At 38.4% G+C, this 17,998-nt stretch overlaps 1 protein-coding gene across 3 annotated transcripts in view; it reads left to right on the forward strand.

Annotated features, from left to right (window-relative positions):
• The window catches only part of LOC117402634 (serologically defined colon cancer antigen 8-like), a 154,971-nt gene that overhangs the window by 36,954 nt on the left and 100,019 nt on the right, over positions 1 to 17,998 (forward strand). For all 3 annotated transcript variants that reach the window (XM_034003971.3, XM_034003972.3, XM_034003973.3), the window contains 3 exons: positions 5,149 to 5,283; positions 7,207 to 7,323; positions 13,193 to 13,335. In XM_034003971.3, coding sequence (XP_033859862.3) covers positions 5,149 to 5,283; positions 7,207 to 7,323; positions 13,193 to 13,335 — 395 coding nt within the window. The remainder of the gene's footprint in view (positions 1 to 5,148; positions 5,284 to 7,206; positions 7,324 to 13,192; positions 13,336 to 17,998) is intronic.

Consider the following 17,998-nt stretch of genomic DNA (forward strand, 5'->3'; position numbering starts at 1 on the left):
ATACACCTGACTATATGCCTACAAAATCCCTGACTTTGTGCAAGTGTACCTAGAAGAATTGATGCTGTTTTGAAGGCAAAGGGTGGTCACACCAAATATGGATTTGATTTAGATTTTTCTTCTGTTCACTCACTTTGCATTTAGTTAATTGATAAATATAATCTATTAGCATGTCTATTTTTGAAAGCATTCTTACTTTACAGCATTTTTTTACACCTGCCTAAAACTTTTGCACAGTACTGTATACTGTAAACATTACTGTCAGCATTCATATTTGCAACAAATCACAGAGAATTGCGTGTGGGTTTATCCACTGACTGTTGCTAAAACAAACTGGCAGCTGTCCTCATCTGAATCATCACTCCCCCTGCCCGAAGAGGTTAGACTACTGTAGTCTAACATTAACGACTCATACAGGTACCATTATTTTGTGTTGGAATTATTCTCTTCATCCTTGTATATCTGCATGCATATGTTTTTCCATCAGCAAAAGAGGCAGATGTCAGGGCTCAAATTACTGGGGGGCTGGGGGTGGGGCCGAACCCTTTAAGTTTCTCCAAATAGTTTTATTTCTAAATGTCCTTTTAAACAAGTTTTAAGCTGACAGGTATCACTTAAAACAGAAAGGAACCTGTTAAAAATGTATTAATTATATGATGACATTTCCTGCCTTGTCTCTGCAGTTTTTCAGTACCAATCAATGATAATGAAAAAGCGTCTCCTGGCAATCTGAAAGCTTCTCTGCACATTCTACATGGCTAATGCTTATACTTATATTAAGGAAGATTTAATAGTATTCCTTTCATATGTAAAGAAGTAACAGCATTCCATTTGATCAGAAAAGGAATACGATTTAATCTTATTACAGCTTGATCCATGTCTCAGCCTATATTGCTGACTCAAAAAAAAAAACTCCAACCAACTTCAGCAAAGAAATTAGCCTTTGTAAAATGCGTAGTTATCTAATTCAGATTGTCAGAAGACACTTTCTCATGATCATTGATTTGTACCGAAAAACTCAGAATTTGATGGAATAGGCAGGACATTTCATCATGCAATTAACAGGTTCCTTTCCATTTTAAGTGGTATCTGTCAGCTTACAGCATGTTAAAGGGGAGATTTGCAAATACAACTATTTGGAGAAACATAAAGAGTTTGCCTACCTGGATTACTATTTACCATATTTAGTAACTACTTAAGAAGGAAATTCTTGTTTCTGTAATCAGGGCTGTAATCTTGTGTGTGTGTGTATATATATATATACAGTGCCTTGCAAAAGTATTCAGACCCCTGACCAATTCTCTCATATTCCTGAATTACAAATGGTACATTGAAATTTCGTTCTGTTTGATAATTTATTTTAAAACACTGAAACTCAAATCAATTATTGTAAGGTGACATTGGTTTTATGTTGGGAAATATTTTTAAGAAAAATAAAAAACTGAAATATCTTGCTTGCATAAGTATTCAACCCCCACACATTAATATTTGGTAGAGCCACCTTTCCCTGCAATAACAGCTTTAAGTCTTTTGGGGTAAGTATGTACCAGCTTTGCACACAGGGTTGGAGTGATTTTGGCCCATTCTTCTTGGCAGATTTGCTCCAGGTTGTTCAGGTTGGTTGGACGGCGCTTGTGGACCGCAATATTCAAATAGTGCCACAGATTCTCAATGGGATTGAGATCAGGACTTTGACTGGGCCACTGTAAGACATTCACCTTTTTGTTCTTGAGCCACTCCAATGTTGCTTTGGCCTTGTGCTTGGGATCATTGTCCTGCTGAAAGGTTAATTTCCTCCCAAGCTTCAGTTTTTTAGCGGACTGAAGCAAGTTCTCTTGCAGTATTTCCCTGTATTTTGCTCCATCCATTCTTCCTTCAATTTTAACAAGATGCCCAGTCCCTGCTGATGAGAAGCATCCCCACAGCATGATGCTGCCACCACCATACTTCACTGTAGGGATGGTGTGTCTTGAGGCATGGGCAGTGTTAGGTTTGTGCCACACATAGTGCTTTGAGTTTTGGCCAAAAAGCTCTATCTTGGTCTCATCTGACCACAGAACCTTTTCCCACATCGCAGCTGGGTCACTCTCATGCTTTCTGGCAAACTCCAGACGTGCTTTCAGATGGTACTTTCTGATTAACGGCTTCTTTCTTGCCACCCTCCCATACAGGCCAGTGTTATGCAGAGCTCTTGATATGGTTGACTGGTGCACCATTACTCCACTCCCAGCCACTGAACTCTGTAGCTCCTTTAAAGTGATTGTTGGCCCCACTGTGGCTTCTCTCACAAGTCTCCTTGTTTGAGCGCTGAGTTTTGAGGGACAGCCTTTTCTTGGCAGTGCCTGGGTGGTGTGATGCAGCTTCCACTTCCTGATTATTGATCCAACTGTGCTCACTGGGATATCCAAACACTTGGATATTATTTCGTACCCTTTCCCTAATCTATGCATTTGTATTACTTTATCTCTAACTTCTGTAGAATGCTCTTTGGTCTTCATTTTCCTTCAGATTCACAGCCTGACCAATGATCCTTCAACAGTGGGTTTTTTTTTTTTTGTTTGTTTTTTAATTTAGTCGTTGCCAATTAGTTTTTATTATTTTCTCCCCAATTTGAAATGCCCAATTATTTTTAGGCTCAGCTCACTGCTACCACCCCTGCGCTGACTCGGGAGGGGCGAAGATGAACACACGCTGTCCTCCGAAGCGTGTGCCGTCAGCCGCCCGCTTTTTTACACTCTGCAGACTCACCGTGCAGCCGCCTCAGAGCTACAGCGTCAGAGGACAACGCAGCTCTGGGCAGCTTATAGGCAAGCCCCGCAGGCGCCCAGCCAGACTACAGGGGTCGCTGGTGCACAATGAGCCGAGGACACCCTGAAACCCTCCCGCCCCCCGGGCGATGCTCGGCCAATTGAGTGCCGCCCCCTGGGAGCTCTCGTCCACGGTCGGGTGTGGAATAGCCTGGACTTGAACTCGCGACGTCCAGGCTATAGAGCGCATCCTGCACTCTAGCGAGTGCTTTTACTGGATGTGCCACTCGGGAGCCCCACAGTGGGCTTTTTATCCAGAAAATGTGACAGCAACTTTAATGGTTCACAGGTGGAGGCCAATGGTAAGGTAATTGTGTCCTCATTAGGGCAATTTCTTTCATCGGTATAAACTGGGAGCTTCCACAGCACAGGGGTTGAATACTTATGCAAGCAAGATATTTCAGTTTTTTATTTTTCTTAAAAATGTTTCCCAACATAAAACCAATGTCACCTTACAATAATTGATTTTGAGTTTCAGTGTTTTAAAATAAAATATCAAACAGAACTAAATTTCAATGTACCATTTGTAATTCAGTAATATGAGAGAATTGGTCAGGGGTCTGAATACTTTTGCAAGGCACTGTGTGTGTGTGTGTGTGTGTGTGTGTATATATATATATATATATATATATATATATATATATATATATTATATACACACACACAGTACATATGACTCTAGTAGACTTGAATTCAATCAATATGCCGAAAGAATGCAGCAACAAAGTAATCAAACTAAACTAATTTCAATACCTTCATTTTGTTTCAGTACTTTTGCATTTGGCTGTTTTTAGTCAGTTTAGCATCTTATTTATTTATTTTTTTAAATTAGGTCTACATAGAATGATTGAACAGCTACGACAGACAACTTTTTTTTTTGTTTGTTTAACTAAAAAACTTCCAGATTGAACTTTTCCCTTCTTAGGATACATTTGTTAACAAAAGGGTTAAGTTAGGATATGTAGGCTGAGTGTTTGCGTATGCCTGCAGTGCCAGTACTAGCACCAGCATGCTTCATCAACAAAACGTACGGAGGACTGTCAGAATCAATCAGGTAGGTGTTGTCATAACTTTTGATATATGTTACTATAGTAAACATATTAAGGTATTTTAATATGAACCACGATGAGCTCCCGAAAATTGCCAGGTGGCTTAGTGCTGAAACTGCCAATGCTTCTTCAAAACAATTTCGGTTTCTGTTTGGTTTAGTCTTTTATTGGTATCGTTCGGTTTGGAATGCTATGCAATTATTTTTATTATTATTATTATTATTATTATTATTATTATTATTATTATTATTATTATTATTTAGTCATTTAGCAGGGGGTGAACTATGCATCAACAACTGCTGCTGCTGTCACTTACAATAGGACCTCGGTTTTACGTCTCATCAATGTCGGTTTTGGTTTGGGAAAATCATAACCGTTACATCCATTACGTATTTATTTTCATCAAAATATAAAATTGACATTGAAACCAAGCCCAAAACTAACCAGCTTGCGTGTTGAATTAGTTTTCCATGTACCTGCTTAAAAGTGGTCGGGCCATAACCTGAGTGGCCCGTCCGGCTCTGAGGCCTATGCTCAACATGGAGCATTTTATTTTACAGCATTGTATAGAACAATGTACTATATTCTTTACTCTATCTTATTTATGCATTGTATACAATTGTATGTGGGGGTAATTATGAAAGACAGACCCTAGCAATTATCACTGCAATGGAATTAAAACAAAACACCGGCAAGACAAAAAATAACACTGGAAATGCACAGTCTAAAATTGTATTCCCAATTTAGGAGCTTGACAGTATTCTGTCTTAGTACCTATTTGTTTTTCCCAGACCATTGTAGCCAGGTAAGTGGCCCTTAGTGCTAGTGGCTTGTGGGAGAATTAAATTAAGTTGTCATCATGAGTTATTTAAAGTGTGTGCTTTTGTGAATACAATAAAGATCATCTTGTGAGTTAAAAGTTTTGTACCCATATTATCTTTTAATTTGAGGAAAATAATTATGGAAAGTTATATTGCTATACTCTATTAACTCCAAGAGAGGGCAGTAAAAGCACAGTTACCTACAGCTCATGTTTTTTTTTTCATTCAAAAGTTCCTTGTGAACACTACCCATAGGAGGTATTAGATAACTAGTTTTTCTGCCCTCTGCTGGAGTTAATAAATAAAGTATACAGTAGCAGTGACATTTTTCATAATAATTCTTATTCATCAAATTGTAGTATTCAAAACAAATCAGTCAATATACAGCTACAGTGGCATGGCACATTTAGGACAGTAGGTGGCACTGTAATTCTGCAGCAATAATTACACACCTGTTTTTTTCTCATGCAGGTGATGTCACTATCCGTAAAGGTGGCCAGTCTTGAAGGACAACTCGAGAGGTTAACCAGAGAAAATAATTCAGTAGCCAGTCAGCTGGAGGAAGCTCAAAGGCAGCTCACTTCTCAGGACTTGGATATCAGCAAGGTAAACATGTTTACTTGTCATTGTAGCTTTACTCTTAACCAATCCTCTACAGCAGGGATTGGTCAGCTTTTTGTATCAGCCATGTTCTGAATTATTTAATTGAACTAGTGAAAGCTCCGCTTAGGCTTTAAAGTAGTTAAGTGTTTAATTGTAACAAATTAAACCTTGTGTGGCACTTCAGGACTGGAACTGGACACTCCAGCCTGACAGTTTAGTTAACCTTGGCTTTCCCTGTCTTTCCTATTGCAATACATTGTGCCAACCAGCTCCATAATTATTTAACCTTGCTGAAGATCAATGAAAACAGATGCATTGTGATGCCATACATTTACACACGGTGGCAGCAGATTACTGTATATTTTGTTATAATTGGCAGTTGGTTGCTTTCATGCTGTGTTTCATACAAATTGAAACATTATATCAGAAACCAGAAATGGTAAAAGTGCTTGTATGTCATTTTTAAAACAGAATTTAAGCAGAACACCCATGTGCTGCAAAAGCTAAGCTGAAATTCAAACCATTTGTCTACTATATTATGTTAACAGAAAAATACTGAAAAGTTGTTCTTTTTTAACAGTGATTTACTATACTCAAACTCTATGCTGCACCCTGTGTTTTAAAAGTAAATGCATGAAACATACTGCACATACTGCACAATTATAACACTTGGTATGGGCATTGTTCTTGACGATCTTTGTCGTGGTGACCTTTCAGTACTTCTATATGGGTTCTGGTCTAAGAACCATCTAAATTTGATGAAACTTTGCATGGACTTTTCTTACAATTATTGGTCATATTTTGATGGTAATGGCTGTAATACGCTTCTACCAGTAATACATTCAAATAATTGAGTATACGGGGGTGTCATGGATGGCTAGAGTGGTGCGTGTGGGTGGTGATGTCAGGTTCAGGAAGCAGCACAAATGATACAGGGCTGAAACTGCCGAAGCAGTATTTATTAAATAACAAAAAATAAACATTTTTAACAAAAACACACAAAGAAAAGGGCACTCTGGCCAAAGTAAAACAAACACTAACAAATAATTTGTTATATATATAAAAATGAGTAGCTTTGTTTGCTAGCTTGGTAGCATTCACTCTTACTATTGTTAACTCTCCTCCCAACTCTCCTCCTCTCATGAGCCCTCCCCCGCTCTAAGCCCGGAGTGGGTCTTTTATATTCTGTGGCTGGAGCCTTAATTACCCATTAAGCAATTACCTTATTAAGGCTCCAGCCACATTCCCACAAGCTTTATATAGGGATGGGGAATTAACCCCATCCACCCAGCTACACATTATACAGACGTTGGTTATGGGTCTATTGAATGATCTAAAATAAATACTAACCGCTTACAGCCTGCATTAATCCAGTTACTTGACATCCTGTATCATTTGTCAGATATACACGTCATGTAATTAACCAGTTGCCAGCCGACTGATTACTGTGTATACAATTGCGAAGAATGTGATCCCTTTTTTCCTTAATAGCAGCTCTTATACAATGTATAACTACAGATACAGCACCACAGTCCAGTCTTGTTAAGTGCAGTGCTGGATATATAATAGCTGTTTCTTTGTAGAAAAAGGCTTCCACATTGTATCCCAAAGTAAATATCATATTTTACATACATATCCTTAGGTAAATAAAAGGCAAATATTTGAGTGGGGTTCTGATATGGGAACTTATAACGTTAGATCCTGATAAAAATTTCTGGAGATGGACATGGTCGTTCACTCTGGGTTCAAGCAATAAAAGATTGATATATATTTTCTGAGTTGTTGTACAGTGCTGCAAGGTGGTGGGCTGTCTTTCCTTTTTTTATTTTTATCGCCGCTTCAAAAACATTGATGTGTGTCCACCAGGCAAAGTGGTATTACCGTTCATGTGTGTCCGAGGCTTAAGATGTATTTGATTTCATCTAGGTGTGTGGAGAGCTGCGGTATCAGTTAAACCAATCTCAACTGAAGAGGGATGAGGCAGAGAAAGAGCTCCGAGAATTCAGAACTAAAACCACAAGGGATCTTCAACTCCGAGAACAGGTATAAATGAGATGCTTTTTGGTAGTATAAGTTTATCACTAAATTGGTTGAAACCCTTATAACTGGGAATGCAGAGTTTCCTGTAAAAATGCAGTAACTAATCTAAACAGTTTTCAAACTGGCACTTTAGAACACTGTTGAGTGTGCAACCTGTTCATACTTACCTTAAAGCCCTGGTCACACCTGGAACGATAACGATAACCATAAATCGTTTCTGGAGCGGTCAGACCAGAACGAAAAAGGGCTCCGATATATTGTACAGCAAATGCCAATCAACATTTTAGTACGCGCCCACTTTTATTTCCAGTGAGTTGAGGGGCAGTGATGAGGAACATTAAGAAATACTTGTATTAGATCAACATAAGGCGTAGGAGACAGAGAAGATAAGTGTGGGTACACAGAATACTACAGAGCAGGGAGGAGTTAGGGGAATTCCACACGCTCGTTGGTATAGTCAAGTGCTGAAAATTACGCCGTGGGTATTGCCTCAAGGAAGTATGCACGGTCGCCTTGGGTACAACCACTTCCCATTAAAGTAAAACATAAAATAAGAACATGGTTTGTATTGTTGATTACACCTTACTTAATATGACAATAGACGATACTCCATAAATTATGTATATATTTATACTAATTATTATTATTATTATTATTATTATTATTATTATTATTATTAAAAGCAATAAAAAAAGCAACTACAGTAAGCAGACTGACATGTCTTTATGGAGCATATAGAATCATACATTGTGCTTTTGCTATAATTATACATTAATGGCTATTTATAACATAATTTATAACACAATTAAAAAAAAAAAAAAAAAAGATTCCTTGATGTATACTAGAACCAGTTTTCCGACGTGATGTTCTGCAGTGGAACAGTGCAGGGAAGTCTTCTCTGTAGTAAATCATTGCAATGCCTGTATTTACTGTATCATGTTTAAAAAAAAATATAGAAAATAACACCAGGTAGGTGATGATGTCACAGCCCTGGTTGGCCAGGAACATTTATCATTATCGTTGTAGCAGGAAAAAATCGCTATAGCTATCATTATCGTTTACAATGATCGTTATCGTTGTGTTGTGACCACCTCCATTCATATGAACTGAAACTATTTTTAAAAATTGTTATCGTTCTAGGTGTGACCAGGGCTTAATGCATTTTTTAGTGTGACTGACCACTGGCCTAATCCATCTCCTGGGGTAGTTTCGAGTTACTACCAGAGTAAAATGTCCCCACATTAGTGTGTGTAAGCCACATTAAAAATATAATGCTTTCACATTTGTATATTCAGAGACTAAACTTTGTTCTGAAATTATTTACCCACAGTTATTTAGAGGGAAAGTTTAGTAAATGAAAATGTATGTTTGCTTGTTTTTCGGTAGGTACTGTAACAATTACATTTAGTACCTGTATGTAGACAAACGCTTGTTCAATTGAGATGGACCTTGGTTACTCATTATTTACCATTAGCTACAGACAGAATATGGGGATATAAGCAAATGTCTTTTTGTTTTGACTTTACATACTGTACATTTGTCACACCTGTCTTGTTGCATATAGTCATAACAACTCACCCTGAAAAAATGGCAAAAATTGAAGCTGCATATTATTAAGATACATGTCGCATTCAGTTGATCCAAAGCAAAACAGAGCCAACATGAAAAATAAAAATTTAACCCATCTCGTTTTTCTGATGTTTTGATTTTGGTTCGGGTGCGTCGATTATCAGTGGCAAGATATTTAGATGTATACATCTAAACAATCGCTGAAACAGACTGCAATGCTTTATTGGGTAAAAACTAAAAATCAAATACAAATCATTCTGTGATATTAGGCTGTATGGGTATATGTGTTGCTGCAAAATAAACAATTTATATACAATGGAACAAAACAAAAACATGTTTACTGTAAGTTTCAATACCAGTTCTTCTACAGTTTAGTTAGACCGTAAATCTATGAACTTTAAATCCTTAAATGTTTTGCTGATATCAGGGACAAATAATTAAAACAATGAATAAAGTAATGCAACTGTTTAGATTTGCACAATTTTTTGTGATAGTAAAATAAACTGTTATAATTACAAAAGGTTACTATTGTAACATTAAAATACATTGATATAACAAGTGTATTCCTGTAAATCTTGCATAGTAATAATTCATGTCATTTTTGGAACCTGACATTTTCCTGTATAAAACATGCAAACATATGGTATACTACCAATTACTCCTTGAAGCAGGGGCGCTGGAGCTGAGGGGGCCAGAGGGGCCTTGGCCCCCCACTTTTAAGTCGTTGTTGTGTAAGCGAATTCACTGTGGTTCAGTAGCAGAGCAACGAGCCTGTTAACAAAAAAAAAACATTCTCTACGTTTTGAGAGACTGCATTTCTGTACCCATTGCTTATATTTCTGAAATATACTTGTGTGTATTATAAGTAGGGCTGTATTTTTTCCTCGGTAAAATATTACTTATTTCACAACATTTGACGGTCTAAAAATAGGTATTTCAAGATATTTTATGATTAAATATAATATTTATTAAATAGCGTTGTCCATTCAAAATGGACTACCAATACTACCAATGTACCGAAATATTTAAATGCTTACGTGAAAAACAGTACATTGAAGATTTTTTTTTTTGTCCACCTTGTAAGTAAAGTAATAAAAACAAATGTTGTTGTTATAAAAGTTCTTATTTAAAACCGGTCTAGAAAAAGAGTTTCCATTTCAATGTGTGTTGCCCAAGCAGTAATGTAATTACAGTTAATGTTATGTTTGATTTGTAAATGTTAGAGAATCTACATTATTTCTTTATAATTGATATTTAAGTTTCAGATTACTTTTCTTGATTTGTTGAGACTGCCGCGGGGAAGTTGTTCAGAGCAGAGTTGTAAACAGCTACTGTGATCAGCATTATTTCATTTTTGGCAGACAGGTTTGTCGCCCAATTCAGTGGCAGACAGACAGACAGGCGGAAAATATATAGAGAACTTTGATAATTAAAGAATGGAAAAATGAACGCTTTATTGTGTATGAGGCAGCAAAAATCTTAATTTCACTGCCACCAAAGAATAAAATAAAACAAGGCAACCGATTAAATTATTTCTGTAGGAGCCACTCTGCACAGCAAAGCAAAAACTCAGACAGCTTTAAACACAGTGGCTTTGATAAGCTACACAAAGACAGAGTTAACATGTGAATACTGGAAAAACTATGGACATGTTTACAGCAAAGAATGAGCGCAGAGAAGCCCACTTTGGGTGTGATAGCGAATGTTTCTACATTCGTCATCTTGTAACACCATAAAGGACTGTTGAAATATGTTGAACATGTGTTACTGTTTCATGTAATTTGTGTCCGAAGCAGTAAATAACTGTAGAACTTCAAAAAATAGCTAGCTTTTAGGTAGGCTATAAAGTTTAAACATACTTTGTAAACAGCTGTTTAATATTCTTTATTAATATATTCTTTATCAATGTAAATGCTGTACATGGTCATTTTATTTTTTGTTTGTTTTATAAAATAAACATTACATTTATTTTGAAGTAAATCAAACAATGTTTGTGGGATACCACTCACTACCCAACATTCCGCTAACAAGCTAATTATTATTATTTATTATTATTATTTATTTTCTTAGCAGACACCCTTATCCAGGGCGACTTACAATTGTTACAAGATTGTTACAAGAGGCCATGTCGCCAGCGGACGCCGCATGGGCGTGCTCTAACCGAACCCTTGATCGGACGAGGGCCCTGAACATGGCTCCACAGTCAAAGAGACCCTCCCCAATCATCTTACGCTTCCTGGTCTTGTAAATTGCCAGTTTAGCAAGAGCCAGGAGCAGATTCACGAGGAGGTCTCTTCTTGTTGGAGCCACGGACAGGGTGCCCGAAAATGAGGAGGGTTGGGGAAAAATGCAGCCAGAACTGCAGCAACAGATTCCTAAGCAGCCGGAAAAACGGCTGCAGCCTGGCGCACAAAAAATAAATGTGAGCTACCGACTCGGACCGACCGCAGAAGGGTCATGCGACGTCCAAGTCGGTAAAGTGACGCAGGATCTCTCCTGACGCGAGCGCGCCGTGCAGGACCCTCCATCCCAAGTCCCTGGCTCCTCTGGAGACCAGCGGGGAGTACAGGGCCTCCCACTGGGGACTCTCGCCCTCCGGAGGTCGGAGGGGCTCCCGCCAAGTGGTGTCTCAGCGGGAGACAAGGGCGGGGAAGTGGAGGGTGCCAGCACGGACTTGAGCCTCAGGGAGGCGGCCTTGGCCACGATTTTGTAGTCTGTGCACAGCACCGAGACCGGGCGCCAGTTCTTCAGGCAGCGGAGATCCCCTTTCTTGGGCAGCAGCGTGATCACCGCCCGAAAAGGGGCATCTTTATTGCCACGCAAAGGCGGGCCCCAGCAAGTCCCAAAACTTCTTGTAGAACTCCACGGTCAGCCTGTCGATGCCCGGCGATTTGTTGTAGGGCATCTGACTGAGGGCGTCGGAGAGCTCGGCCAGGGTCAGCTGGCCCTTGAATTCGTCCCGCACGCCCTCGCCGACCGTGGGAAGCCCGTCCCACAGAACCCTGCACGCGTTGGAGTCGACGGGATCCGGAGAGAAGAGGGCAGAGTAGAAGGCCCTGGCCCTCTCGTTCACGCTCTCCGGATCCGTCAGAAGGGAGCCGTCGTCCGCCAGGAGGCAGGTGATGTTCTTGCAGTCCCCCTTCTTTTTCTCCAACACGTAGAAGAAGTGTGTGCCGCTGTCCATCTCCCGGAGGAACTAGTCGTTGTTGTTGTTGTTGTTGTTGTAGTTGTAGTAAACTTTAAATAACCAGTAGACTATTAATGTATAACCTGCTTCAATATTTGACATAGTTGTTAAATTACATTAATGTATCTGTAGAAATACTGCATTCAAATTATAATTTTTAAAAAAATGAAATTGGTAGATTTTACATGATAGTAATGTTATCTGTTGTATAGGAGAAAAAAAGGTTTGGCAACGAGACAAAGGTATGGCTTATGTTTTCTGTTGTAAAAGCCGCCACTGAACTTTATGCAAGTACAAACTTGGTCTCTAGCATTTTTGATCATTCTGTATTACAAAATGCATCAAGTAGCCAATTCCATCTTACGTTGATATATCAACACCTGTTACATTTTTATTTATTTATTTTTTTTTTTAATAGGCTGGCCTAAAATGTAATCCGTCCTGCAAATTACGAATTACCGGAGCCTTTCTAAAAGTAGTGGGGCCAAGGTGTCTGTCGCCCCCCCACCCCACACACACACTTTTAGAAAGGCTCCGGCACCGTTGCCTTGAAGATACTGCTTTCCACTTCAAGTATTTAAACACTGCACTGTAGTGTACTGAATAAAACTTAGGGGAACTGAAGCTCTGAATATTTTTTGATGCCAAAATATATATCTTCTGATTTCTGTGGATACTGGAAATGATTAGTATTTTGCCAGCCTTTTTTTATGCAACTTTTAAAACCTGTTGTATTATTCTAATGTCTGTTGCTACTTTCATGCTTTTGGAAACAGTGGTACGTAAACTGTGTGAGTAACAAGATTTTTTTTTTTCTTTTACCTCTTAAGTCCAATGAGGTTTATGGACAGCCAAAATACCTAATTAATTACCTCCTAACCTGCAGGCCCAAAACATACCTATTAGTTTGATTGTTTAATATATGCAAATAATAATAATATTATGCTCTGGCAAAAGAAAGACTAATAGAAACATTATTAACCAAGAAAGCGTTAATAAAAGGACTTAAAAGATCATCCAAACCTTATTTTAAATTTGTTCCCGTTTTTGTTTTTTGTTTTTTTGAAACAATTCAGACTTTGACTGGCTTTACCGGCTTATTTTTTGTTCCTGCAGGAAATGGAGAAGCTGCACCTGGAGCTGAGCGAAACCAAGCAGCGTCTGGAACGTGCCCAGCAGGACTCTGCCCGCGCCAAGGATGAGTTCCTGAGACTGACAGAGCTGCTGGGCAGATCTGAGCACCAACTGCACCTCACCAGGTACCCCTAATCCTATTACATGCTGCAACACCAATTTCATTCCGCTGGTGCTTGCAACAGGCCCCCAAACAGCCGTTAATGATATTCTTCTTAGTAAATCGCTACATGTGCGGCTGCTGCTTCATGGTGACCCCCCAGTTTTCTTTATTAGAGATTCACTGCAGCTTATGTGTGTTCTGCATGACATGTTTGACTTTAAAAAGACTCATTTTATTAAAGGAGCTGTTAAGATTAAAATATATGCCAATACTAAACCACAGTATTCTAAGAACAGTCAATACTATCAGGGTTATTACAGCTTGGTAACTTAGGTTGAGTAAATCTAGTTAATAAATAGCTGAAAAAATGTATGCATATTTACTTATACTGTAAATATTTACTTATACAGTAACTACAGTACCTGTTGTAGTCTATGCACCACTTTAAAAATGTTTAAGAAACAGGGTTTTTTCTCATTTGTACTTAGGACTGACAACACAAACAACACTAACTTTAAGTATTTTGTGTATGGGCATGTATCCAAATATGTTAAAGTCCCATTTTGAAATTCATAATCCGGGCTAATTTAAGGACCAAAACAAAAGTTAATCAATGATTTCTTTCATAGAGCCTCTTTCAAGATGCTCTGTGTATCTTTTTTTGCAGAGTGAATCTTGTTTCACCTCGGGAAGATCAAATTATAGGAATGCATGATCATTGCTGATGCCTTATACAAAAATTCTTTGGGTAAACATCAGAAAATCACATTTTACATTTTCAAATCATATTTAGTTAGCTTAGTTTAGGCGCTGATAGCTACATGAAACAAATTCTGATTGTTTCAAAATGATCTGTTATTATTTAGATGTAGGGTATGCTGGTAGTTTTATCAGTGACTAATACATTTAAAAAATACAGTTCTAATCAAAGGTTTACGTAACCCAATGAAAATGTATAATTTCTAGAAATTTCTTGAAAACAAAGAATTTTAGGAAAAATCTTTTGTAGCAGAACTTTTGCTTTTGTGGATGAGGTAAAAAGTTACAAGAAATAGATGTCTACAATTTATTTATTTAAGCAATTTTTTGCAAAACTCCAAAAATGCTAATTCAAAAGTATTCCTACCCTGACAAGGGAAATGAAATTAATAGCTAGTTGAGGCACCTTTAGCAATATTAATCTCTTTTAAATTATTAGGATATTTGTCAATGAGCTTTTGGCATGATTCTTGATTTTTTGGCATGATTTCTGACCGTTATTCAACGCAAAATTGTTCCAGTTCATTCAATTTCCGAGGACTTCTCTAGTGCACAGCCTTCTTCAACTCATACCAAAGATTCTCAATCGGATTTAGATCGGGACTTTTACTAGGCCATTCCAGAACCTTGATTTTATTCTTCTTTAACCATTTGAAGTAGATTTTGATGTGTGCTTTGGATCGTTGTCGTGTTGGAACGTCCAGTTGCGTTTTAAACCAAGTTTTGTAGTGGAGGGTTTCAGATGATTGGCCAATATCTTTTGGTATGCTATGGAATCCATTTACCATGCATTATAAATAAATTACCTGTGCTATTAGAGGAAAAACAGCCCCATGCAAGGATATTACCATCTCCATGCTTGACAGTAGGTATGGTGTTCTTTTCTTTGTACGCCTCACCATACTTTCTCCAAACGTAACAACTATCAGCGTGACCAAATAGCTCGATTTTTTTTATTCATCACTTCACAAGACCTTTGACCAGAACTCCTATCCGTCATTCAAAAGGTGTTTTGCAAACTTCAAGTGATTGTCCTTGTGACGTTTTCCTAAGAGTGGCTTTTTCCTTGGCCTGCAACCATTGAGACCTTCACCATGCAATACTCGACCTATGGCTGAAATGGAAACCTCAGTCCCACTTGCAGCCAATTCACTTTGAATATCTTTGGTAGTCAATCTCAGATTGTTATTAACCTTCCTCACAATTCTTCTACTTGTTCTTGGTAAAAGAACCTTCTTTCTTCCAGACCGAGGGAGCGTTGTGACAATACCATGTACTTTTTGATAATAGAAACAATAGTTGAAATTGGGATTCTCAGGTGCTTGGAAATCTTCTTGTATCCTTCTCCAGCTTTATGACAATAAATCATTTTCCACCTAAGGTCTTCAGATAGCTATTTATCTATCTAGCTATACAGTTGTAGTCAAAAGTTTACATACTCCAATGGAAATTTATAATTTCTAGAAAATTCTCGAAAACAAATAATTATAGGAAAAGTCTTTTGTAGCAAAGGTTTGTTTTTGTGGATGAGGAAAAAAAGTTACAAGAAATAGATGTCTACAATTATTTATTTCAGCAATGTTTTTGCAAAACTCCAAAAATGCTCATTCAAAAGTATTATACCCTTTGATGCTATGATAGTATTGTCTACAAGGTGCTAGCAATTTTAAAATGATAATGCAGAACCTAATTCTAAAAAGGTCTAGAAAATGCTGGATTGTATGTGAACATTATTAGAGTGTATAAAAGGGTTAGTCATAGGATGGTTGTTGTCATTACCAATAAGTCAATATGGAAAAAAGTAAAGAGCTATCTGAAGACCTTAGGCGGAAAAGTATTTATTGTCATAAAGCTGGAGAAGGATACAAGAAGATGTCCAAGCATTTGAGTATCCCAATTTCAACTATTGTTTCTATTATCAAGAAGTACAAGAAGGTTCTTTCACCAAGAACAAGTAGAAGAATTGTGAGGAAGGTTAATAACAATTGACTGCCAAAGATATTCAAAGTGAATTGGCTGCAAGTGGGACTGGAGTTTCCATTTCAACCATAGGTCGAGTATTGCAATAAAAATAATAAATAGTGTTTTTTTCTTTCACTGCACAACACCCCCTTTTCCACATTTGTTTTTATTTGAAGTGTTTATTCAAGTTAGAGTTACGTTAATAAGTTATGAAAATGTGTCTATGGTCACTTTATTTATTAATGCAAGGATTATTAAAACAAATTACCTGAAATACACACAAGATTTTTTTTAACTGTAACTGCTGAAGTATGGCATCCTTTGTTTTGTAGTCAATTCACAAGGGTGAAGTAAGGCCATTCTTACTTTCTGAATAGTTTTCGGCTTTAATACAGTGTTACATATAATGGATTTGATAACTTTTTGCAAATTAACTCATATTTGAATACTTGTCTGAATCTTGAACGAACACCCGAACATGAAAATACCATGCTTGTTCTAGCACTGTGTGAAAGTAACCACACTTGTATTTCTGTTTTGCCACTGCAAAAGCAGAGCTACACCTATAAGTAGTATCAGTAGCATGGCTCTTTGAATTCACACTTAGTGGCAAGAAGGTTTCAAAGGGCTGGAAGGAAGCTTGTGTTACTTCAGCTTAAGCTTTGAACAAAGTAAACAAACTGAACGTTTTGCTTTTTTGCTATTGTGCAAAGACGGCTTAATCGGACAGCAGAGAATTATAATGTAATGTAACACTGAACATGATTCTGAAGGATTCTGAAGGATTTAAATACTGTGTTTTTCTGAATTGCACAGCATGTCATTGAAGTCATACTGATATAAGACATAATCTAATAAAATTGCATGTCTGAATTAGTCTCTGTTTGCTCATGATGCAGCATATATGAAATGATAAAAAGTGTTTCCTCCCGGCTGATTTAAATTAGTAATCAAAGGATATGGGGCAATTTGATGTTATTTATTTTTCTTTTACTTCGTCGCTCTGTGGAACATGGTGCAACACCATGGACAGATGTCTAAATGTTAATACAGTTCTTTCAATTCAAAGATGACCACCAACATTACTGTTGGGATATGCCTGCCACATGTCAGGTATTCACTGAGCATTTTATATCAGAGCTGCCAATAGGCCCCTCCATGGGGTGACGTCCTCGGTCCTGCCTACCGAGGTATTAAACAGTCAACCCGCAGAGACCATTTTCTCTTTTGCCTCTCGCCTACGGTAAGGTAGACTTCTGTATTACTAAACTGAGTGTGTTTTTGAAAGAGCTCTTCTGAGTCAACTGCACTTCCCTTGAATTCGTGCTGAGAGCTGGCTTGCTGCTTTCGTGGAATCAGCGGCTCTAACTTCGACCTTCTTTTTGGCTCCTTTCTTTCATGTCCTGCCTTGCTTGCGTTGCAGGCCGTCTGTACTACGACTGTCTGTCGTGTGTGAGTGACAGCCTGTGCAGTATTTTATTAAGAGTGTGTGTGTTGTCTCTGGCCCCAGCTCAGCCAATAATGGCCCCAGAGCTGACCCCGTCTGCACCGGTGGTCACCCCAGATGTTACAGAATGGGATGTCAGCATGGCTGAGGAGGACCATGATGCGATTTTGATCGCTGCCTCATGGGAAGGTGGCTCCTTCTTTCAGAAGCAGCTACTGCAGTCAGCGCCCCTACCTCCTCTGACTATACCTTTGGACCAGCGGTTGAGGAATTGCTGCAGTGCTCTCACCGAGAACACAAGGCGTCTCGGCAGGTAGCCTCAATGCTCCCCTCCTGTATTCTAGTACGGGAGAGAACAAGACGCTGGTTTCTGCCCGTATTCACACGGAGGCTGTGTGTTCCAGTGGTTAAAGAAAAGGGCTTGTAATCAGGAGGTCCCCGGTTCAAATCCCACCTCAGCCACTGACTCATTGTGTGACCCTGAGCAAGTCACTTAACCTCCTTGTGCTCCGTCTTT

Source organism: Acipenser ruthenus, chromosome 5 (assembly GCF_902713425.1).
Source record: "Acipenser ruthenus chromosome 5, fAciRut3.2 maternal haplotype, whole genome shotgun sequence".
Taxonomy (NCBI): Eukaryota; Metazoa; Chordata; class Actinopteri; order Acipenseriformes; family Acipenseridae; genus Acipenser; species Acipenser ruthenus.